Here is a 25,325-nt window from a genome sequence, read left to right as displayed (position 1 = left end):
CTCCGAGTTTTTTTTTCAACCCATGTAACTAGCTTTTATTATAGAGTCTGCTTAACCTGTAACTTTTTTAAAAGATTTTGTTGCACAGGAGAAGCATCTGTAATGGCCACGAAGATGCTGCAGACACAGTACACACAGTTTAAGACACACACCCCTGTCTTTAGCTGTAGCTTGCCGAACTCAGAAGCCTCTAAGCATACAGTGGAGCGTACACGCAGAGGGCCCCGTGCCTGCATCTCCAACAAAGCTTTGGTAGGAAAAGAAGCAAACTGGTATTAGCCAAACAAGGTTTGAAATCGGCTGTCTTAGAACTGAGAATCTGACTGTATTTCAGGCTGATACAACGGTAAGTTGACCCGTTTTCTTTTCGACCTTATCTTTCAGAAGTCTGAAATGGAAACCTGCACTTATCACTGCAAATTCTACGCAGCCATTCGCTTTCCAAGACGCGAACATTTCCGAAAGCACAGATGTAAGAAGTGCTATAGTTCTTACCATGCCTGCTCATCAAAAAGTTGAGGTTGATGCATATACCGCAACCGCCTGCAAACGAAACACACAATGCTCGGCTCACCCTTCCCCCAGCCGCCAGTTCTTTTCGATTCCGAAGCGCCCGTGCGACTCCGCACTTTTTCACTACAGCGTCACGGGCAGCGACCGCAAGCAACCGCGGGTTGAGCCGCACTCCGCCAGTACCACGCGGGCACCCCCCAGCCTAGCACGGGCTCCGCACGCCCGGCGCCGCACAAAGGCCGCCCCTGGGTCCGGCGGAAGCGGCGGAGCCGTGAGGAGCTCCGCCCCGCCGAACCGCCCGCCTCGGCTAGAGCCGAGCGCTGCTCCTGGCGGCCCCAGGCCTTCCGCCCTCCACGCTCCGCTCAGCGCGGAGTTCCGGGCGGAACGCTTGCCGGCCCGACTCCCGCCCTCTTCCCCTCCCCGCAGGTTCCGCATGCTGCTGCTCTGCCGGCCCTTCCGTCTCATCCGCGCTGCGGGCCGCCCGCCCTCCCGCTCCATCATGAACCTCAGCGAGCTCGTTCCCGCTCTGAATGACTTCGCTTCCCTCTCCCTGGCTGAGAGCTGGGACAACGTGGGGCTGCTGGTGGAACCCAGCCCTCCCCACACCGTGCGCACCCTGCTTCTCACCAACGACCTCACCGAGCAGGTGATGGAGGAGGCCGTGCAGAAGAACGCAGACCTCATTCTCTCCTATCACCCTCCCATCTTCGCTCCACTCAAGCGGGTTACGTGGAGGACCTGGAAGGAGCGGCTGGTGGTCCGTGCTCTGGAGCACAGGATCGGGATCTACTCACCACACACAGCGTACGATGCCGTACCGCACGGAGTCAACAACTGGCTGTCCAAAGGACTCGGTGAGGCTGGTAAAAAAAAAAAGACACCAGGTGCAGTTACTCAGCGGTGTTCGGCACATCCATCAAATTATCCCAGGTGGGAGCCTTGCCTCCCTGCTTTCCTTTCCTCGGTGTGCTACAAACCAGCTATGAACACCAGAGGACATTTCCAGGTGCCTGGATGCTATTGGACACAGAACAGGTGCAGTGCATTTACTGTCTATCCTGGTTAAAGAGGTTAGGCTGCTGAGTTTAAATCACTGCCTGTAATTCATAAACTTATAGATAATCTCATTGTTCCTACATGACTTAAAGTATCTGAAATTCTTTTAGACTTTTATCTTCTGCTGTGGCTTATAAACGAGAACAGGTGTGCTTTTTCCAGCCTGCTTTACAAACCAGAAATGATTTTTTGGTACAATTGTTAGGATAAAACTTGAATGGTATGAAGAGTAACAAATTATATGTATCATTCAACCTATTTGCACTTAACAGGACAAGAGTCCTGAGTTCTAGTCAGGGAAAATGGATTCAAGTGCAAAATCTGTCCTAAACTGCACCTCTTTTGGTGCGTAAATCAGTATCAGCCACAGCATTCAGCTTTCTAAAACCAGTCCTTGCTCTGTTTTCTCAGGTGCCTGTACTTCTGTTCCACTGCACCCATCAACTGCTCCAAGCTATCCGACTGAGGGCACTCACCGGGTGGAGTTCTGTGCAGACACTGTGGAGCATCTAGAGACAGTGCTGTCCAAAATCAAAGACATCCCAGAGATCTTCTGTCTCACCACTCTCCCTGTCAGGTATCTGCTTCACTCTCTAATGTTGTGTTCTTTCTGTTGCTAGAAAATGTTAAGTTGCTGGAACTGTGTTTTAACATTTGTAAGCACTTCAGTCCTCTGTGCAGTGCTGCCATTTTTCTTCAGCAACAGATCCATAAACTCAAAGGATAATTATCTCCTTCTGATCAATCCATGTTATACTAAATAGTAACTATCAACTTCACGTAGCATCACAGGGATTAAAGTGGTGAAGAATGTTAACAGTAAATACAAAATAAGAAGAGCTGAGTTAAATTCCCAAGTATGTTTCCTCCAGGAGAGCAGACTAAGCTAGACTGTTACATCTTTTTTTCCCCTTTTTCTCTGCAGCAGGCTTCTGCAACAGAACACCTTTATTTTCTATGAATATGATGCTGAAATTTTATCTATCTCTTAGCAAGTACCAAACACATCTTTCCTCAGGGTTGATGGGGAGGAGCAAACACGAGTCAGTCTGAACTGCTCTCAGAAAGCACTGCTGGAAGTGGTGGCATTTTTGTCCCAGAACAGCCTTCTTTATCGCAAGACTGAGATTCTCTTATTACAGAAGGTAATAAAATTGTATATTGCTTCCAGTGAATATAGTTTGTGTGAGCTGAATGCCCTAAAATTTCCAGCAACTGCTGGCATTACAGGTTTCCTATGCTGCCTATCAGTTCTCTGAAATATGGCCTGTGGGCATTTAAAGCCATGTCCATTTTCCAAAACAATGGAAATAACTACGTGGCCTGAACTAATTCTAAAATTGGTTCCAACAGCCAGTGTAGTTAGTATGTTACATTCAGTAACATACATATTTTTTCCAAAATGTTGAGAATTGTTTCTCCTTAATGCCCAATATACTTATTTTTGTACAGTATGGAAAGTAATGTCAACTTCTGGAGTCAGCTTTCTCACGGTAATTTGAATTTTTCTCTTCAGCCTCTTCTTCCGCATAGTGGAATGGGACGTCTCTGCACACTGAGTGAGCCAGCCTCCTTGTCAGACATAATTGAGCGCATCAAAAGCCACCTAAAATTACCCCACGTCCGCCTTGCCATGGGAGCAGGCAAGACACTTGGTAATCAAACCTGCCAGTAACACTGCCCATCTGAACGGGAAAAAAAACACACACTGCTTGTATTCCAGGAATTCAAGCAGTGTGTGTGTGTGTGTGTGTAGGTGTGTGAAATACTGCTGCCTTGGACAGGTTTACTTGCAAACAGTATGAAGGGCTGTCAAAGACAAGAGGCAGCCTTTCAGAATGTTGGTGATAAAATCATGCAGAAATAACATTGTCTGGAACATCATTTTTGATTGGAAAATGTTTTATGGTGGTCATCATTGTGAAGCAGGCACAGCATGAGCTGAATATGAAATACCACTTTTCATAATTCACACAATGACTGAAGATATTTTCCCCCACTATATTAGACTTAAGTGTGTACTGCCTCATAATATGACCCCTTCTGCAACTGACTGTTAAACTTACCAGCACCTTAAAACTGTAAAGATGCTTTGTGGTATCCTTCTGAACAAACAACCATCAATGTTTTTATGAGAGAAAAATAGCAACAGAGAAGGTAAGCCATCTGTGTCAAACTGTGGGTCACTACTACAACTTGGAGCAAGTATCCTTTCAGCCTAGTTATCAATCTTAATTTCCAAGAAACACAGCTGTCAGAATTCTTGAGAGCAAATTTGTTGAGAAATCTTTGCATCTTATGGGACAGAAACTTTGTTGCAAGCCTCTTAGCACTATCAATTGCACTTGAATCTATTTTGAAGTTGTTACGATGTGGGATTGCAGCATACGATTCTGCCTATACCTACAGTAGTTATTTGGCAACACACTGTAAAATCTTAATTGAATTTGAAAATTATGTGCCTTCCTCCCTACCCCTTTGTCAGGAACATAACATATATATGGAAAATTAAATTTTGTCAGTATGCAATAGCTTAGAATCAGCAGTCATAGCAAAAACATATTTTTAATGGAATGGAGGAGCACTCAGCTTTGCACTGAAATCAGCCTTTTGAAAGCAGTTAGGAGACAGTTCATCTCAGAATGAAAATGCTGCCTTAGTGGCATTGTTAGTTTGGAAAACAAATACAGTGGAGCTTCAGAGTCCTGGAAGGAGCAGCAGCCAATTAGCTGCTCCTTCCAGTTTAAATACCTAAGTAACAACACCTCACTAAAAAGAAATAATCTGCAGTAGCCAACAACCAGCCATGGTGTTGGAGTTCTCTGCCAACTCTCCCACCCCTTGTAGAAAAATTCCTACCCATCTTTTTGGTACACAGAAGATTTTGCTTATTATTACAGGTGCTCTGGGCCTTTGACTCTTACAAACTGACTTTTCCTCCAATAAATTTACACTGACCCTAAAATTAACGTATTGATATTGTTTTACAATAACTAAACTGACATGAGGGCTAAACAGAGGAAAAGTAGTTAATTATGGCACCTTGTATCCTGCAGATTCTCCAGTGAAGAAAGCTGCTCTGTGTGCTGGTTCTGGGAGCAGTGTCCTGAAGGGAATGGAAGCTGACCTCTATCTCACAGGTAAGAGACTTGTTTTGTTATCTTTATAAAAATAGGCACTAGGAAAAGAGAAAAGAGAGGGTTGTCTGGCTGTTGAAAGATTTGGCAAGAAGAATTACTTGTTAGAACTGAGAAACAATCAATTACTGGAATAACAGAAAAATAACATTAGGGTAGAGGTAACATGGGTCAGATGGCTGTATCACATAGTGATGGTTATTTGAAGTAAACGGTACTATACAATCTTTTTTGTTTTTTTTCCCCCCCAAGACAAAATCAGTGTTTGATGGCAGAATCTCTTGCAAATTTCAGTGTTTCTTCTTTGGCAAGATACAAGTTGTTTCCCCAGTTCCCTACAGAATTCTCAAATAGAAAGTGGGAAATAATGTTGTCTACAGAATCTTTCCAAGGAAGATGTGTAACAACAGCCACTGTATCTGCCCAAAAGGACACAGTCCATTATCCTCTTTCTGACAGGGCAGAGGATACTTTCCACAGCCTGCTCCACAACATGAAGAATGCCTTGCATTGTGTGCTTAATTCAGTCAAGTTCTTTGGCAAGGCACATCTGGTCTCCCCTCCAATATATAGCACTACAGAGCTGACCCTCAGACAGTTCTTTGCACAGCTTCCTCAGTTGCTGACCTTCGTCATAGCAACCCAGTTGAGCAGATGCATGACACTTCCAAAACCACTCTCTGCACACCATTTCCTGCCCTAAGTAGTAAAATACACCACTATTCAAAGACAGCACAGAACTTCTGTGGTTTTGTCTCAGAAGTACATTGGGGATATCAGCTGAATGTCCTTCAAGGGACACCATAATAGGAGCATGCTGTATTCTGACACTGAGCAGATGGCATTACTTTTTCCCTTATGGACTTCTTCCCAGCTTCTAGCTGAGATTCTGAACACGTTACACAAATACATTATTCACCTCAACTGCAAGAAATTTACATGATGTTTCTTTCTCCACATGGCAGGAGAGATGTCCCACCATGACGTTCTGGATGCAGTTGCCAATGGTATAAGTGTTATTCTGTGTGAACACAGTAACACTGAGCGAGGCTTCTTGTCAGAGCTGCGTGACACGCTAATGATCCACCTACAGAACAAAATCAACATCATTCTGTCTGAGAAGGACAGAGATCCCCTGCAGGTGGTGTAAGAGGGAGGAGGGGAAAAAAAAAATGAAGTGAGAGAGCAGAGTCAAGAATTCAATAGTATCCCGCACAGAGCTATCCAAATGCAAGCTGAATGAAGATGCTCTGAATTGGTCAGTATAGCACTGTATTCTGTGTTCACCCGATGGTTGGACTATAAATTGTCATCTATCAGATACATAATAAATGCTTGTTTCAGGCTACTGAAAGATGATTTGCTCAATAAATGGGCTCTCACTTGAATAAATTTACTGTTACAATATACTATTATTACATATATTTAATAACCACACCACTCAAGGCTTAGAGGGGCAAAATATAAAAATCTGCCTTAGCTCCATTTTCAAGCATACACAGCAGTTCTCCCTTACTGTGGTTGTGTCAACACAAGTCTCTCAAATTTTAGCCAATAAAGCTCTCGATAATAGTTAAAGCAGTATTGACCATGGTTTGCATTAACAGTTTTAATAAGACACAGCTCATAAGTATATGCAGAGCACAATTCAGGCATTTGGTGCTAGTATTCAATTGCAAAACCTACCATTAATACAAAAGTAAGGGTGGTGGTTGCTTTGGGTTTTTTTTATTTGTTTTTCAGTGAAGGATCCCTCTATCGAAAAACTTTGGAAGTATTTTTTTTAAATATGCTATAACACTTCCCATTCTCAGGCAGATTAATTAAATATCTTTTTGCTTTCTTTTAAAAACAATTCCTATACTTGTAGTAATCCTGTAATTGAGAGCCACAACTGAACAAGTAGATTTCCATTATCAGTAATGACTGGAAGGGTTTGATGTTTCATTTGCTTCCTTTTTTTTTTTTTTTTTTTTTTTTTTTTTAAGAAAAAAAATCTGCCTGTTGAGTATCTTACTATCTCTGCATTACATACACACTAGAATATTTAAACAGGCTGAAAATACTTCCATAGCAAAATTAATAAACATCTGAGTGGCATCTTTTTAAATTTAGTTAATAAAACTGGCTTATTTAGCTAGGTCTTTTCTGTGTTGCATACAGCAACTCAGTGCATTTGAGTCCTGTGTGAACCTGCAACTTAGACTGAAAACTGCATGAAGATTTAACTGCAGTAGTTAAAATCATCAGGATTCTAGGAAATATTTTTCTGTAACTTCGACTCTCTCAGCAGAGGGTCTAAGAGAAGACCATGCCTTTCCTCAGTGGAGCACTGCTAGAAGTACCCTAATAAAATGTCAAGATGCTGTGCTACCTAGGCTTTCCTAGTGGTCTTACACACAGACACTGCCTTGGAGGCAAATCTCTCCAGAACTTTGATGTGAGGCTGTGACCAAACGCTTGCCACCACAAGCTGTACTTCAATACAACTTAATCACACTGTCAAGCATTTTAACCCCCCTCTTTCATACCTTACTTTGCTCCCTCCTTCAATAAAACAACTTCAAACCATGACACCACCAGCCTGCTTCACTTCAAGAACGTGTTCAACCTTGCAGGCGTACTCAGCAAAGTGATGTGATTTACAGGGAGATCTCAACCTACACGGTACAAGGGAACTAGTCATACTTCTTCAAACTGACTGGCATCAATTAATTAAATAAAACCTCGGTAGAAGGCAGCATTGCTGCAGCCTGAAACAAGTGCTTACGTTTCAGTTTTTTCTACTAGAATAAAAATTGAATTCTCAGGCATAATGGAGGTGATGCTTTAAGAGTAATTGCATGTCTACCTCCATTTAAATACAAATGAAAAAAGATGGCTAAATTCACTATTATCTGAAACTGCTAAGGTGACAAAGACAATCATTCTAAGACAGCTAAAGATCAAAGTGAGAGAAGATTTCTTCCTTTCCAAATAAAAGGGGGCTGCACAGCTGTCAGAGCATTTGTTTTTGAACTCTGCAGCTAACGTAGCACTGGACAGTTTTAGTGGATCCAATGGTAGCCTAAGCAGCAATAGGAAGAATCTAACGTGTTTTGCAGACTTTTAGAATTGCAGCCTGTAAAACACAGATGCACATGACTCCAAAGTAGAAAGTCAGCTGAAAATCATAGAATCAACAAGTGATAGAATCAGTCAAGTTGGAAGGGACCCTTAGAGATCATCTAGGCCAACTCTCCCGTAATGAACAGAAACATCTACAGTTAGATCAGGCTGCATGGCACCCTGTCCAGCCTAACGTTGAACTTCTCTAAGAACGAGGTATCCACCACCTCCAGGCAACCTGTTACAGTGCCTCACCACCCTTATTGTAAAAAAGCTTTTTCCCTATATCTACTTTAAATCTCCCCTCTTTTACATTGAAATCATTTGCCTTGTCCTGTCAGCACAGACCCTGCTAGTCTGTCCCCTTTCTTCTTATAGCCCCTCTTTAGTTACTGAAAGGCTGCTCTCAGTTCTCCCCAGAGCCTTCTCCAGGCAGAAAAGCTGCAGCTCTCTTAGCCTGTCCCCATAAGGAGTTCCATACCTTTGATCACTTTTGTGGGCCTCCTCCGGATGTGGTCTAACAGGTCTATGTCTCTTCTACACTGAGGACTCCACATCTGGATGCAGTACTCCAGGTGAGGTCTCAACACCACAGAGTAGAGGGGCAGGATCACCTCCCTTGATGGGCTGACCATGCTTCTTTTGTTGCAGCTCAGGATCCAACTGGCTTTCTGGGTCACGAGGGCACATTGCTGTCTCAAGTCCAGCTTACCATTCCACCAGTACCCTCAAGTCCATTTCAGAAGGGCTGTGCTCTATCCCTTCATCCCCCAGCTTCTCGATAGTGGGGACTGCCACGATCCAGGTGGACTGCCAACAGCTCGCCATGCTACTTTTCCAGCAGATGTCAGGATGGTTGAAGCCCCCCAGCAGGATAAGAGCCTACAATTGTGATGTCTCTTGTATTTAGAAAAAGAAGGCATCATCAACAGGCTCTGCATGATCAGGCAGCCTGTAGCAGACTCCAACTACAAGATTTCCTTTGCTGCCTCAGTCTCTAACTTAAGCATAGATTTTCGACTTGCTTGTGGCCATTCTTCTGGGACAACTCTTCACACTATTCCTTCCTTGATGTAGAGGGCAATGCTTCCTCCCCTCCTTCCATGCCAGTTCCTTCTGAACAACTTCTAAGTGCTGACAGCTACACTCCTGTCTTGGGAACAATCCCACTAGGCTTCAGTGACAGCAACCACGTCACGGTTTTCTAGCAGCACAGTGCCTTCCAACTCCTCCTGTTTGTTTCCCAAGCTGCGTGTGTTGGTGTAGAGGCACTTCACCTGGGCAGCCAGCCTTGGCGCCTCCCTGGAGGATAACTCCTTCATTCCTTTAAGTATTTTCCTCAAATCTCCTCGTTGCCTTTTCCTGTTGTCTCAGATGTTCTGGGGAAGGAAGCTGGAGAGCACTGCTGGCAAGTACCAGTTTCCCCTCCTATCACATTTCAGCAAAGTTAAACAGCTCCTGTATTTGAAGAATCAATTTGACAGTGGGATAAGTAGATATCCCGTGTTTTCAATACAAATCAAAGTCAGGCTGTAAACCTCTGTCCTGTTGATTCTGCCAGCAAGGGGTATACCAGCAAGGGGCATACCAGGAGCATACCACTGAGAAGTAACAGTATTGTTCCATGTGATGTTTTGGTTCTTTTCTAAATCTATATACTGGCATTACAAGGCATACAAACGTCTATTATTTTTGATACCTTAAACAAATATGAAATACTTTTCTTAATTAGTTTGAAGTCTTCTGCCCCCTGCACAAGGATTTGCACAGATATTTGTCATAATAATGAAAATGAGACTTTTACATAACTTCCAGAAAGATCTCTATCTTCCTATAACATAAAAAAACATGTGGAAGATGAGATAAGCTAATGAAAATTAATGAAGAACTTTATTTGATTGATTTGAACTATTACAACATCAAGCTGTAACACAGCTACCAAGTTAGACATCGGAATCCCTGAAGTCTGATTAGCAGACTACAGTTGATGAAACTAGGGCTTACTCTCACATACCTGAGAAACAAAGCGAAGAAAACCTGTGAAACTTCAGCACTCTCCCAACCTCTGAGGGCTACAAAAAGGGAGAGCTTGCTAAGTGGCATTTAAGGCCTCCTCCACAATCAATGTAAAAAAATACATATAAACAATTGATTTTTGTATTTTTTTTTTTTTTTTAAGTAAACTAAACTTCACAGCCTCTTCATATTTCCGGATTATAAGCAGGAAAGTAGATGAAAGAAGCTGGAACATCTCACCCTCATCAAGAGGTAATAAAAAATTGTGATGGACTCAAGTTGTTACCTAAATCCTCTCATAAAAGAATTCTATCTTGGACAAAAGTCTTTCAGTTCCACTGTCAGAATTTAATAAGTTACCCACAGTATCCCAAACTTGCTCATATTCCTTGTGCAGTCAATATAGGTCTCTTAGCATTATAAATCTTGGCTTGTTCATATTTGAACATTGTTGGCAACCAATCATGTCTAGATGGTAAAGGAGTGCCAGAAAACACTCAGTTGAGGGAAAAAAAAAAAAAAATCCATCAGTGGTACAAACTAAAGCTCTGACCATCTAGTGGTTTGCACATCACATGAACTGCTCCAACCAAACCTTTCTCTGGTAAAGAGCAGAAGGCACAATCTTACCGAGTTAGTTTTCCTGACTTTATAGTTGGCTATGTAGATATGAAGAGAGCATCATCTGAGCTAAGAGACAAAGCAGATAAATTTAACTTCAAAGCAAGAGACAGCTTGCTTGAAGAAGTTATCATTCCAAACTACCTGAAGCAGATGAACAAGAAACGTTGTTCATTACAGCTAATACATTTCAGTAAGTAGTCCGGCAGCTTTGAGGCTGAAGAGAAAGACCTGAGAATAGGCCCCTCTCCATCAGCCCTTGAGAGCAATTGCCGTAGTTGTTTTGGGAACAGACGTTATACATCTTCATCCTCTTTCTCTAAGAAGTCGGTCAAGGTACTGTCATCTACAGGTATTAATAAGTACTCCACACCATCAGCTCCCTGAGAACAGACACGCAATACACATTCTGTTAACATCAGTGCATAGTGCAATGCAAGCCATTAGATAGCACTGCAACACTTTGAATACTTGCAGCGAGGGTGAGAGCTGGCAAGCACTGTGAATGACTACATTGCTGAAACCAGGAATATTTCCTTAGAGCAACACTGGAAAAGCACAAATATGGAAAAAATGCAAAGCTTTTGGTGGGCTATGCTAGTTTATCACTACGCACCTCCTCAACACCATATTTCCACATCTAGCATTGCTACAATGCCTCATTATTAGGACTCTGCACTCTTCTGCCATGCAAATACGGGCAACCATTTGAATCACACAGTCAAGCTCTAATGTCCATTACTTCTCAAGGTCTTCAGGAAGTTATGCTCCACAGAGACCTGTAAGTTGCTGAGTTAACTAAACCACACTGTTTTTTTTGTTTTGGTTGTGGGTTTTTTGTTTGTTTTTATAAGTCCCTATCCATATGAAGGGTGCTGACTAATTGAAGTTATGGAAAGAGCTGCAATTACAAAATCTCAGTGCTTTGCTAGCATCCAGGTGCTTCAAACTGCAAAGCCTCACTGTGAGCCACACACTTACGTCTTAGGTATACTTCTAAGGAATAAAGCAGCTTTTTGTTTAAGATAACTGAATCCCCAGAATTACTGTCTTCCCACAACTCACCCGCTTGGTCCGAATGAGCTTGTGGTCCCTGAATTCTGTCAGCTGTGCCCTCAGCGTTAGGTCACTGTTTACAAGGAAGGCCTCTCGACACTGCTGGTAGAAGTCTTGGAAAGAGAGGCCTGGAGACAGAGAAACGTGAGAACAAGGATCTGAAATGGTGTGTCTAACTATGTTTTCCCCACCTAAAAACATTGCTTTGGCTTACACCACTATGTTTACAGCAGCAACATCACTTCGAGTACACAGCCAAGTTAATATTTCAGTAATCAACAGAAAACAGTTGATTTAACATTCCAGACACCCTGTCTGCCTAACAGAATTTTAATGGTAATTCCCAATATAATGAATCTCTCAATTTCCAACTCCTTCACCTCACTTCCATCTTTCTGCACCATTAACACACTGCTCACCCTCTGCTGCATCTGTTAAGACCATGATAGTGTATTCCACATGGATCCTAGGAAGCAGGGACACACTGGAGATTACTTAGGAACAGCATGGAAACCAAATCTCCTGTTTTTCCCTGGCTCATTAAGCACTACTGTTGTGCAAGCTCATATTCTCCGTTGATTTTAATTCTGTAGCCACACAGTGCCCCCAGCAGTCCCATTAACACCTAAACATGAAAGCAGACAATAGTAAGAGGAGGCTAGAATCCAGCTAGTCTATCCAGCACCAATAGAAAGACTGTCTATACTACTGAGACACATTGAACCAACAAATACAGGTCTTCTGTTGCTGCTCATGTAACCTGTACACTAAAAGACAGTGCCACTGTAGCTGAGCTAGCAATGCCACCCCAACCAGGTGAGGAAACAGTAGGTATGCACCTGGGTAAGATGCGTTGTCCTTGTTCTCCAGCTGGTACTGAGCAAGCAGTCTGAATATTCCCCTAAGCAAAGGGATGAGAAGAGGAAATCCAAAGAAAAAAAGACATTAGCAAATATTAATTTATTTTTCTCTCATCACAAGCACTCTGTGCACACATGTAGCTGCTGGCTAAAGCTTGCTTCCACTTAAAGTAATCAATCACGTGAAAACTAAGTCCCATCATTTTCACCTTGAAAACTGCTGTCAGAAAACAGGGATTGCCTCCTGGTTGGTGTATGCCTAACAGTTAACACAGAAGTCCAGAGTAACCTTAGTGAAGACTGGATTCTCAGTAGGTGCTACTGTGAAGACTACCAGCGTCTTACCTAGCATTGGGAGTGAGGCTGTGCAAGACATGTGTTAAGGAGCTCAAAGCCAAAGATCCAGACTGCTGTACTAACAATGAGTTTTCATAAGATGTTTCTTCTACATAAGGACTAAATGTGGTCGTCTCATACCAAAGCCAATTGTAGAGGCTTTGCTTTGCCTGATCCCACACTAGACAGAGAGGAAAAAGAACAGACAGATTGGAGGGTTAGCTTTTTTCAGGTATTAAATAAGCAGTATTATAATGTACTTAAATCTACTGTAGTATTTGAGGAAAAGAAAAAAAAAGCTTGTGAAATTCACAGTACATGCACCCAGATGCTGCAGTTCAGACAAGACAATCCTCTGCAATGGAAAATTTGCACGCATCCCCTTTTCATACCAGCTTCACGGATATGCTGTAAATCATTCCACAATCAGTAGTGCAAAAAGAATTTTTGATAAAATTGTTAAGATGTAGTGACAAATGTAGCATCCAATCTCCATTTCAGTAAGTCACTAAATAATAGGGTGTCACAGGCTTGGAGGTTTTTTTTGCTTGTCTTGTAAACATTGTTGTTTCTCCCTGCTTCTGTAGCGTTTTTTTTTCTTATAATCAGAGACTGGTAGTTCTTAGCATCTTTATACAGTTTGGGTTGCACAAGGCCACAGTTCCAATCAGGGCTTCCAGCCACTTCAGCCATACATACATCACCAGGTCTATTTTGCACACCAAGAGTAATACACGAGCTTATGAAACATGCTCAGTGGGCCCGAAGTAGAATGCAGATTCTACATCAGGCCCAGTGGGACTCACTGAGAGGAGCATTGATGTGATCGATAGAAGCAATGAGGTAAATGCTAGGCAGAGAGGATAACTGTGCAAGGATCTGCTGACTTCTTTCTCCTCTCAACATCTGGCTGTCCAGGTTATGAATGAGGACATAGAGCTCTAAAGATGAATCTGCAAGGTCAGAAAAAACAGCACAGAACCAGTCAAAGAAACTGTACACAAAGCAGTTTCCCTTTCCCAGTGCAGTCTAGGACAAGTCCATTCCATCAGGCTCGACATTCACCACTCCAGTATCAAATGACTTTCCTTCTTACTTTGATTCCTGTACCACACTGTATTTCTGAGTAGCTAAAAGGCTTTCTCTCAATTCATTATATTTCAGTTTTTATCACAGGTGCTGTTCTTCCTTCAACTGAAGTTTTTATTATTAAAAAAAAAAAACACAAACAAACAAACCTTTTCACTTGCTCAGAGTATTACCATGGATTGTCCTTTTCACTATGGTCTTTAGCTCTGTGATTCAGGTCATTCAAATGTATTTCAGGAGAGAAATCTAAGCACAGTTTGTTCAGCTGCTTTTGAGTTACAGAACTAGGATCCTTAAGCCCTCATAAAATCAAAATACACCTATTCAGGACTGGACCTGCAGCACACTAACTCAATTAGAAATCTTTCCCTTTGAGCACTCAAAAAAACTTATAAAGATTTAGCTTAGATAACGCAAATAGTAGATGTTAAGATTTCCAACTTAGCTTGTTGCTGCTACACTCATTCCCAGGAAACAGCTTTTTCCTGTTTTTACAGAAAGAATTCTGGAAAAATAGCCAGTGCTTGTGCACATCGATAGAGACTTGGCTGCCAATGGAAACCAAGAGTTCCTCAGACTCCCTGTAAGATCAACTGTAATAAATACATGAGACTGATCTATGCAGATTCAAGCGTGTACAACTGCTAATCATTCTTCATTTAGTTACACCAGAAACATTGATAGGGATGGAGAATGAAGTGTATGCTTTTTAACATTTTTGTCCTACAAAACCAGGATTTCACAGCAATAACCCATGTATGCATAAGCAGTACAACCTATACACAAAGAGAATTCAGCAGCCTTTCAGTGTGTCTGTACCCATTTACCTTTGATTATGAAGCCATTTCTAAACTGACACTTCTGTCTTTTATTTCATTTTAATGCCAGCATTTACATATGTTAAAATTACACTACTACTCCTCTAAACAATAAATGTGGCAAGCCTTAATTCAGCCTATTCTAATATTTTTAGAAAGACCCTTCCCCAACACTATAATCTTCCAGAGGAGCCCAAGGGACTTGGGATCAATCAGTAAATGTCATTCCAACTGTACGCAAGTTCTCCATGCTGCTAATTTCAGAGAGATTTCTATCAGGTCCTCAAGCAGTGACTCAAAACCATCTTCCCTCGTGTAACTGCAATTTAGCTATCCCATGTTCCATCGTGAAACATGGTACGGAAATACCATGTAAGTACAGCACAGAGGCACCATGCTAAATGCAAAAGAGATGAGTATTTCTGTTTGCCAAGGGGCTGAATAGCCTCTGGCTTACCAGAATATTCACACCCTCCTCCATCCTTTTCTACAGAATTGTGTGTTAAACACTGACAGCTTGGAATCAACACAGAATTTATTCCTGTTCATCAGCAGTGGCATAAACTACGAGACAAGAAAACAGTAGCTACAACAGACTAAGAAACTGTAACAATACAAAAAAAAATAACAACCAAAGAAAATGTTCAGGTTTTCCTAACATTAAACTATGTCTACTGTTCACATGTTTGTTTGTTTGTCTTTTAAAAAAAGTCATTTTACCTTCTTTAAATCTTTTCATGATGAATTCAAGTTGATCGAGTGGGCTGCGGAAAGTTCCTATATGGTCCAATACTTCCTCTGTGATAGAGTTGAGAACCTAAAACAGAAAATAGGAGTCACTACTGCCCCTTATGAAGGGTGCTGGCACTGAAGGGCCTAGTGCAGAAAATCTGTAAGTTAGTCCTTGACTGTCATGACAGAGATACTGTGATTCTTACCATCAGTTTCCTCAAACAGTCAAAATAAACACAAAACTGCTGCTCCTTCTCAAAACTATGACATAAAGTAACACTTTAGACTGATGAATACTTTACTGATAAGAATCACGTCAGCATTTCTTTTGAAAATGCAATGGTTCATTTCTTTGAACTCTTAAAAAAAGAGATGGGATTTGTTCTTCATTCGGGAGATACAGGATGTAGGAAGCTTTCCTTAACATTTTACTTCAGAGGTATCTATAAGACATAGTGGCTAGATAAAAATGAGCTTTTCTCACACTTACAGATTTCACAGTGATGCTGGGGAAATATCCATTAACCACAAGGTGAACAGAATCCTGGAGCATAGATGTACGAAACTTCTCTAACAAATCATGCTTCGAGCCAAGTCCATAAAGCACGATATTAAAACCTAAGCTGAAGAGAAAAACATATTGAATAAAAAAAGTACAAGTCTATACATCCTGGTTATCATTAAGCAAAATGATCCATTGCAATCTTGCCTCTAAAAGTCCCATTTCTAGGGAATGTCAGCTTCAGGCTTAACTTCAGCTCACAGCAGACACATAACAAGGGTTGAACTAAATGATCCTAGCGGTCTTTTCCAACTCTAACAATTCTATGATTTTATTCTATCATTCTGTAAGGCTAGCTGCAAGAAATCTGATGTATGGCACACACATTCTAGTTAAAGTAGTCTTTTAGCAGACTAGAGGCCCAGAAATTTAGTGAGGTGTCTATACAAAACAACAGGATCGTCCAAGAGCGATACTAGAACTGCATCTTCAACATAATGAAGGCTAACAAACATTAAATCCTTCAACACGTGATTACATTAAATGTTTACCATGGCTTACAGTCACTGCAAGATCTTTTTGAGGAATAGGAAAAGCATCATCTTGACTAGAAGTAAGAGTCGGGTCACCCAAAAAGTGCTGAACAAAGGTAAGGTGTTGAACTGTCACTGATTTCAATATCACATATGGATGTGTTTCTCCAACGTGATGCATACATCCACAGGATGCTGCTGACATGAGGGTAAATTTACTGGCAGTGTCTGTTTGCTAGGCATCTTCAGTGGTTCTCACTGGATACTTACTGTAATTGCAGCATCCACTTTGAAAACTGGGACTCATATTGCTGGTTTAACTCTTTAATTTCAGCAGCATAGGCAAGGGGAGATTTTTGCAGAAGGTCATGCAATGTTTGCTGTGTTGAAAAAGAGTAATTCAAAGCTGAGAAAAACAGGATGTATGCTTGGAGTCTTTATAAATACCCCTCTAATATGCTCTCTAGCTAGGGCTTTCACCAATGGTACACACAATTCATGTTTCTCTATGTACTTTCCTGAGAGGACTAAGTATAGTTTTGCTACTGGAAAAAAAAAAAAAGCAGAGAGTAAATTACCTTATTATGGGAAACAGTAACCAAACTAGGACTAGAAATGAGATCTGTGCCATTACTGCACCATGTTTTACCTCTTCCTGCTGAGTACAGGAAAACCACTATGGAAACTCATGCTCACGACATGCTCAGAACTTAAAAGAGCATCAAACACTGCACTAGGAAAATACCAACACCACAACCTTGTTCACAGGAACAAGGGCTCCAGTCAACACGCTTAGCAACGGTTCATATGTTTGTGTCTGCAAAAGAATGTTCATAAATATCATCAGAGAAAATAAACATAGCAGAAAGGAAATAATTTGAAGCCAATAGCAAAATATCAACAATCTAAGGATTAACACAGCTTTAAAAATGTGCCAAGATGTTGCTGTTTGAACAGCACAGTAACATAACAAATGATATCGTATCTACACCGGCCTCTCTTTCTCTTCAATTGTAACAGCTTTGCTTTTCAAGCTAGTAGATAGCTTACTCTGGAAAGAACACAATAGGCAGCTGCAGTGTATCTATCAAACATAAAACACTGAGAGACAGAACTGCTACACCTTTATTTAGTGCCATCAAGAGATCTAATACTGAAAGCCTTGATTTTGCTCCGGAGCTGTTTTGAAAGAACTTGTTAAGAATCCAACATTTACCCTGGGTAGCAACTCTAGATGACAACAAGCATTAGGAAATCCCCACATACCAATCACCACGTTTGAAAAACAAGATAGGCACAAAGAAACAATCATAGACTCAAGAGTAATCCATATATTTTGCAAGCTTCCCTGGCACCTGTATGTACTCATCTCTCTAAGGTACAATTGCCTACTTTGAACTGGCTGTAGAAGTGGCATATATGGGGGGAAGGAACAACAGATCAGTAGTTCAGTCACATTTCAATAGTTCATTTCTTCGAGGAACTGAAAGGAAATAAAGTGGTTATCACTTAGTTTTGAATCACATTTAGAGCTGTCCCTATCCTGCACAGTGCTCGACTCCAAAATACACAGACAAAAAGGACTCCATCTCCTCAACATATGATCAAGACCAATTATTCAATTGAAAAAATGCTGGTTTGGTAATAATTTTTACAGCAGGTCTCTACAACTCTGCTTCTTCTCCAAGATCAAATTTTAACCTGTTCTAGTAACCTCAGCTTTCAGCTATCTGCTCACCTGATAACACGTTCTCCCTGCACTTCCCCTTCTGTCTCAAACCCACTCAGCTGGGCAATAACCCACGGCACTATTCCTGCTCAGTGCACAGAGACATAAGGGAAGTATGATGCTCGAAATGCTACCTAACCCCTGCCTAAATCACTGAGAATTTCATCAGCAGTTAGACTGAAAAATAGCAATATTAGGTAGTTTTGATGAGGGAAATCTTCAAAGGAATCAAAAGCTCTGTTATTTGTGTGATTCATTCTTAAGTGTACCTGATTCAATCTTTTTCTCCGTAACTTCTGCAGCGTTCGGTCCGAAGTGAGCACTTTGGAACTACTGTGAGCTTCAAAGTATTCCTCTACGAGGTTGTTCTAAAAAGGGACAGGAAGATCAGCTACCCCTTTACTAACAATTTACCCTTCTCCCCTTGCATCCACGAGCATGCCTGAAGATGACCAGTATGAGTTATCTCCTGGATTTCTATTAGTCCTTACTCTATATTTGCAAAAAATGCAAGTATACAAGTAGCATTCTGCCAAAGCTGACCCATTCAGATGGATTTTTCCCAGACATAAAAACAGAATAGAACACACTGCGGGAGGATCCTTTGTGCTAGAAAGAAAGAAAGCTGAATGCCAACCCAGAAAGTAAAGTGTGATTCTTTTGGCACTACAGGAGTCAATTTCCTCATCATTTCTCAGTACAAGGTCTCCTCCTTCACAGAAATCTTAGACTTTCTCATTTTGTAGCTGCTGAGACCGTATTAGCCCACAGGCTCACATGCCCATCTAGTAGAGACTGCTCACAAGTACAGCAAAAGCCAACACAGCTGGTTTGATTTGCAATTACTATCTATTTTACTTCTACTCTACACACTATTACCAGGTGTGTTCACTAACAGCACATTATTACTGAACACCCCTTCAGTCTTGCTGGCTCAGAGGTGTTCTCTGCACACTCACCATGTTGTCCTTTTTTGTGGTTAGGGTTTTTCTAGAAGGAGGCGTAGATACAGCCTTAGTTTTTGTTGGGGTCTTCTGATGTGATACAACAGCGCTGACTTCTTTCTGGGCTTCTTCTACCTCCTCCTCTTCTGAGCAGGAAGCAGAATATTCACTCTCGCTTTCCAACTGAGCATCTGGAGCTAGGGGAGAAATTTAATGGTAAAAGCAATCAGTGAATTCTTACACAGAACACACTTTACACAAACACTCTCTCTCCCTCATACATTGTCTAGATGGCTTTCAAGCGCATGATTACTAAGAGTATTTCAGAGAAAAGTAAAAACAAAGCTGAAGAGGACAGCAAACACACAACCATTTTGTTCCTAGTTTTCAACTCAGAAATTATTTAGTACAGCTCTGCCCATTTATATCAACTAAGAAACATAATCCCATCCTAAAAAAGTGAATGAACACGGACAATCATTTTTCTTATTTCTCTTAGCAACTCTACATCAGCTTTCTACAAATGCCAATCATGCAATCCGGGTATCTTCTAGTTCACACTCTGCAAAAAGAGGTTTTGAAAATATCTCTGTGAACAATGCTGATTCAAGTGCACAGACAGAACCTGGCTGAGTCTTGGTCTCTCAACACAGAAGAAACAGAACATGAAATGTCACACACTGATCTCTCCTCTGCCCTCAGCCTGAGCCTGTGTAGCTAACCAGTTACTGAAAAAAATTACCATAAGCTATTGTTCCAAAGTGAAGCATCAATACAGGTAGGATTACTCAGAGCTTTGCCTCTTCTGATCACATCTCTGAAGCTCAGCAATTGGGTGCTTCTAACCCTTCTACCCTATTCTTACGCAGCAAAGCATATAGAAAAGGTCTATGCAGACCTGCCCTAGGGATGTTTCTGTTCACTGTAGGACTAACCAGACTGCTGCTACAGGGCAAAGCCCATAAGCAGGTGAAACAACCTCCTCCAAACATGGTGCCTCACTGACTATGGAAGCTAATTACAAAGCTTCATCATCCCTGCACATGGTGTAGGGAACCTGCTTTGGCAGGGGGGTTAGACTCGATGATCTCTGGAGGTCCCTTCCAACCCCTACAATTCTGTGATTCTGTGATTACCTGCTAGTCTCCTTCGGAGCCTATAAGGTGTGGTAGACACAAATTCGTTCTTCCTGGTCTGTATTAGCAGAAAAAAGAAAGAAAAAAAAAGAAACACATGCATTAGAAGAAATCACACATAGCTCCCCAAAATAGCCTTTCACCAAGTGAAATCAGATTTAATCAGGTTTAATTTCCAAGCTATTTCAGCCCACAGGAAACTGGCAAAGCAGAAGCAGTAAGTCTGGAGAGTTCCCATTCACAGCTAGAGAGAGACAGGATCAGGTTCCAAAAAGGGCTTAATTCTTTTAACTAACATCCTGGGATAAGGAGTGGAAAGACATGAAATCTTTATTACTAATGTTGTTTCTTCCTTTGATAAGAAAGTGGAAAGCTATGAGTTTAATTGCATGTGAAGAGACTGTTTAACATCCTCATTTGTGCGATGGAAGGAAAGTCTCCACCCGTGCTAATCAAGCTGTCAAATTCACTGACTAGCACAGACCCTCAATTCCATAGCTCTGATGAGTGGCAGTTCTGGTTCTCACTTAAGCTACCCCTGCCCTCTTAGATTAGGAGACATCTATAAGGTGGGTGAGGATTTCCAGAACTGCAGCAATTTGTCAGTTCAAGTTTTAAAAGTGTTGAGAAGGAATATAATAATAAATCAACAGAATATCAACACTCACCTTCTGCTGAACTTTGTTTGAACTTGAACGTTCTGCAAGGCAAGAAACAGCATAGTTCAGAGTACTGCATACTTTCAGAGGCACAAGATGCTCTATTAGAGAAACACTGTTCAAAGGTACACTACACCAGAATATCAGCTCCCTGAGCAGTACAGGGGAAGTTATTAGCTTCCCACAGGCAGGCAATGAGAGAACAAAGACAGTGAATGTTATTATCACAGAAGGCAGCTCTTAATTTAGTCACAGCTGTGGGAGGCCCTCGGCAGGAGGGGACTGACAGACACTGAAAAAGGAACTAAATGCCCCAGTGCTGAGGGCAGACTGTGAGCACAAAGCAACACACTCCTGCCAATCTTCACCTGCCCTGACTTTTTCCACCTTCATTTAAAGCACTCAATAATGGCAGGGAGAAAACTATAATAAATTATGAAGTGCCCTGTTTTCAGTTGAGATGATTAGCTTTCTTTCTAGTAGCTGGTATGGCACCATGCTCTTGATTCAGGATGAAAATAATGTGGACAGCACACTGATGTTTTGGCTGTTGCTGAGCAGTGCTTACACTAAAGACTTTTTAGCTTCTCACACTACATTGCCAGCAAGGAGCACACAAGGAGGAAACAGTACCAGTACAGCTGATCCAAACAGGCCAAAGGGATATTCCATACCACATGATGCCATGCCAGATAATAAAGCTTGGGCAGAGGGAAGAGATGGCTGGGGTGGGCATTGGTCAGCAGGTGCAAGTAATTGCACTGGGCATCACTTATTCTGTATATTCTTTTATCATCATCATCCTCATTATTTTTTTCCCTTACTTTTCTATCCTAATTGTCTTTAACAAAGCCCACAGGTTTTAGCTTCTCTTCCCCATCCCACTGAGGGGGAGTGAACAAATGGATGTGTAGTGCCTTAGAGGCCTGCCAAGTTAAGCCACAACAGAAGCTGCACATGAACATGCACACAATCCCACTCACAACTCATTTGGTGCTCAACACATTAGTCCAGCTCATTAATTCAAGTCCAATCATCTGTGTTGAACGTGAATTGTCATGTGTGACAGCAACAGACGAGTGAGAAGTTCATTTTCTCTGCACCAGCAGGACAGAATATAAGATGCAACAGACAAGTGATCAAAAGGCCATGCAAATTCAGCCTACAACGTTAAATTGACCAGAATACTTGAGCATCTGCAAAGATGAGGAACAACACAAAGAGGAACCTGTTCACTCAGCTTTAGTTCCTCATAGCATCATATACTTACTGCTGCTTTGAGGGGTTCTGGCTGTCTTCTCAGGGCACTCAGAGGGATCAGGTACAACACTCTGTCCTGGTGTCTGTGCTAATTCAGAGGCTATAGGACATAGAAGGGAAAGAAATTTCATGTCAGATAGAAAACTCCCAACTTGGATTTGTCAGCAGTGAAGTCATACATCACAAAAAAAGTCTAGATTTTAATTTCCTATCTATTTCAGAAAGTGCCTAAGATGCTTTATTTTTTATTATTTTTCCTAACCCTAGAGATTAATGTAACACTAGACAAAAATTTTCAAAACCCAAATTCCTCAGTTAATTCATTTCAAAGTTCTGCTTAGGCAATGACAGGGCAAGCTTTGCTCCCTAGGGTACTGTATATCTTCAAAATTAGAGAAATGCTCTGTTATGCCTACTCAGTTCTTTAACACTGAGTGACTGAACACACTGGAGCAGCAGGCAAAGCAAACGCATCAGTCCCCCAGGAGGCAGGTTCTTGTATTCTGCTTACCTCTTTCAACTACTTATCAGCTCAAGCTGAAGTTAAATCATTGACCTGAATATGGAACGCCCCGCCTAAGAGATCACCAACGAATACAGCCTCTTACTGTACTACTTGCCTAACAAGTTACTATTACTTATCTTCATATCTGTCTAAGCTCAGTTTCGACAGTGTTTAGTCATCTCTGATGTTCAAAACCCATCCACCTCTTTAGTCAACTCCAAGTTCCAATTCCAGCCTGCAAGACTAAAATAATCAACAGCTCAATTGCAGGGTGTCTGCTGAAAAGGGAAGGCATTGACCCATCGCCACATACCAGGAGCATTCAGTTTTTTGGTGAAGAACTCTGGGAAGCAGTTTTCAAACTGAAGAAACCAGGGAAATGTACACTGCTGCAGAGGTGCGAGAAACAAACTTTCCTTTCACACAGCAGAAGCCCAGAGGAAGATAAAGAGAGATGGAAACAACAGATTCTGTATCACGATATGGAAGGAAATTCCTCCTCCTCTGAAGAGTACAAGAGTAGCTGTGGAAACCACACACCACTGGAGTTCAAGCGGTATTGGACAAACAAAGGACTCTTCACTTGAGAAGAAGAAATGTAGTGGCACAATGGTCCAAGCATCTTATTTGGGCCAGAAGAGCCCACTCTTCAGCACAGCTTGTTTCTTCTAACAACTAGCCTAGCAAGTACACTGACAGACACTTTGTGCAGGAGAAATCCCCTTCCACAAAGCTAACACTGCCTTTTGGGTTGCTTGTTTGTTGGTTTAAACTCTTTGTTACATAACTAGTTATTCTCACATATCCTTTGAAGATAAGAAAATAAAAGTCCTGCCATCCTTGGGCACATACACATAAGCTCTTCTCACAGCATTAACAGACTTCCAGTTTTTACACATTTATTTTAAGTATCTCTTATTCCCATCATGCCTTTGCTTTGCCCTAGTGCTGAGCTTCTGTTTCTGAGGAACCAATTCAGAGCTGGATAAAAGCTACTGGAATAGTAACAAACACATAACTTGAATGAAAAGAAGATACAGATCACATTAACAGGGATACACAAAAAGATCATAGCCAGAGCAAGATGGAAGAAGAAAGAGGAAAACATACCCAGCTCTGCCATTTTGTTGGAGCGTTTGGGAGTCTGGAATGTGTAAACTTCACCACCACCTACACTTGAGCCATTTGTCATTGATTCTGTGAACAGAAATGTTACTTGTAACCGCTTTAGAAGTACAAGTATACTCCCAACCCATAGAATAGGAAAGGTGATGATTTACTGTTGGGCTCAAATGACTCTTCACACTGTAGGTGCTATGAAATCAGTATCATGAAACAAATTCTAGAAATCATTATCCTCTCCCTCTGTCACCACACACACAGCTTGAGCTAGCCAGCCCACAACAGCACTTTCATAAACACTATGCAACTTGTTGAGACAAAAAGAATCTCCCAAAGTAATATCTGCAGTACGTTCCCTTTGCCCCAGGTACCTTTGCCACATACGCCTAAAACAGCAACATAGTTCTTCTCCTCCAGGATTTCCTGAGCTTCATCATCTGAGACAGCCTCAAGCTTCTTTACAAATCTCTTCGTATTGACTATCAGCTGGTTTTTGCCTTTCTGAACTTTAACACCTACAATTACAATAAAAGATTGTTTTTTAAATGAAAGCTATTATTTCATTACTTCCACTGCAGTACTATGCAGCTGCCCCCCTTCACAAACCAAGATACTGTTGTGCAAAATACTGCTCAAATGCAAAATAGAAAAGGCTTGCTGCTAATGGAATAGCTGGTCTGTATCAGGGCAATCGGCTGCATCAGTCCGTCCTTTAGTAAGGAAGCTGATACTGCAGGTAAAGGGAAGACAAGGGCCTCATTTCAGCACACACCTGCTTCCACTTTGGGAAGAAACGGCAGCAACTCACCCACACAAGATCCAAACTGCATGCAAATAGGGTGCGTTTAGCATCCCCTGCCTTGCCTAGGGGTGGGACGCAAACTAATTAGCGCTAGGTACCAGCTGCCAGCACGCCCACAGACAAATTTAGGCTGAGAGACCTCTGTAAACCACCTGTCTGATCCCCGCTCAGAGCAGGACGCACAACAACGCGGATCGGGTACTCCGCACCTGACGCAGATCCGTTCTAAGGATCTCTGCAGACCGCAATTCCAGACGTTACAAGGAGCCAGAACTGCGGCACGCGGCTCCTGCAGCGCCCGGCCCGGCCCCGCTTCTGCTTTGATTCCGTCCGTGCGTTCGCGCCACGGAGAGGCGGGCGGGCGGCTCCCCGCAGCCAGGCCCCCACCAGGCAGCTGCCATCAGGACTTGGCGTCACCCTCAGCTGAGGGCACGCGCCGCAGCGACCCGTTCCGTGCGCCGGGCGGGGCGCGGGCACAGAGCGGAGCAGACAGGCTGGGGGAGGGCGGCCGAAGGCCTCACCTCGCCGGCGGCCACCTCAAGTGCTGGAGAAGGACCGACCGCCCCTTCTCGGGGAGCGCCGGCCCGGCCGTACCTGCGTCGTCAGCGATGTGCCTCAGAACGTCTTCGTCGGGCACGAACTTCACCTGCAGAACGCCGCCGCTCCGACACTCCGCCAAGCTCATGGTGTGAGCCCGGCGAGCACCCCCACCTCACACACGTGGGCAGAGCCACCCGGCCGCCAGGGGGCGCTGCCGCCAGGCGCCCACGAGGGTAAGCGGCGACGACCAC

General features: G+C 42.4%; 2 protein-coding genes across 2 annotated transcripts; one reads left to right on the top strand and one right to left on the bottom strand.

Moving 5' to 3' along the window:
* Positions 1-946: 946 nt before the first annotated feature.
* On the top strand, positions 947-5,856 carry NIF3L1 (NGG1 interacting factor 3 like 1; the record flags this gene model as incomplete). The annotated part of the gene is made up of 6 exons (XM_079539118.1): positions 947-1,367; positions 1,981-2,146; positions 2,588-2,714; positions 3,086-3,224; positions 4,626-4,709; positions 5,672-5,856. 6 exons carry the CDS (start codon positions 947-949, stop codon positions 5,854-5,856), a joined length of 1,122 nt encoding a protein of 373 aa, XP_079395244.1.
* Positions 5,857-10,747: 4,891 nt separating this feature from the next.
* ORC2 (origin recognition complex subunit 2) lies at positions 10,748-25,219 on the bottom strand (the record flags this gene model as incomplete). Its single annotated transcript, XM_079538798.1, has 16 exons — positions 10,748-10,834; positions 11,517-11,635; positions 12,347-12,408; positions 12,713-12,884; positions 13,510-13,656; positions 15,331-15,427; positions 15,833-15,965; positions 16,648-16,757; positions 18,376-18,474; positions 19,066-19,247; positions 20,187-20,244; positions 20,855-20,886; positions 22,116-22,205; positions 23,721-23,807; positions 24,104-24,247; positions 25,129-25,219. The coding sequence occupies 16 exons, from the start codon at positions 25,217-25,219 to the stop codon at positions 10,748-10,750; spliced, it is 1,710 nt and encodes a 569-aa protein (XP_079394924.1).
* Positions 25,220-25,325: the final 106 nt, after the last annotated feature.

This window comes from Tetrao urogallus (genome assembly GCF_951394365.1).
Source record: "Tetrao urogallus genome assembly, chromosome: 8".
NCBI classification, from domain to species: domain Eukaryota; kingdom Metazoa; phylum Chordata; class Aves; order Galliformes; family Phasianidae; genus Tetrao; species Tetrao urogallus.
The sequence above is the reverse complement of the archived record's forward strand: the minus strand, read 5'-3'. Positions and strand labels throughout refer to the sequence as shown.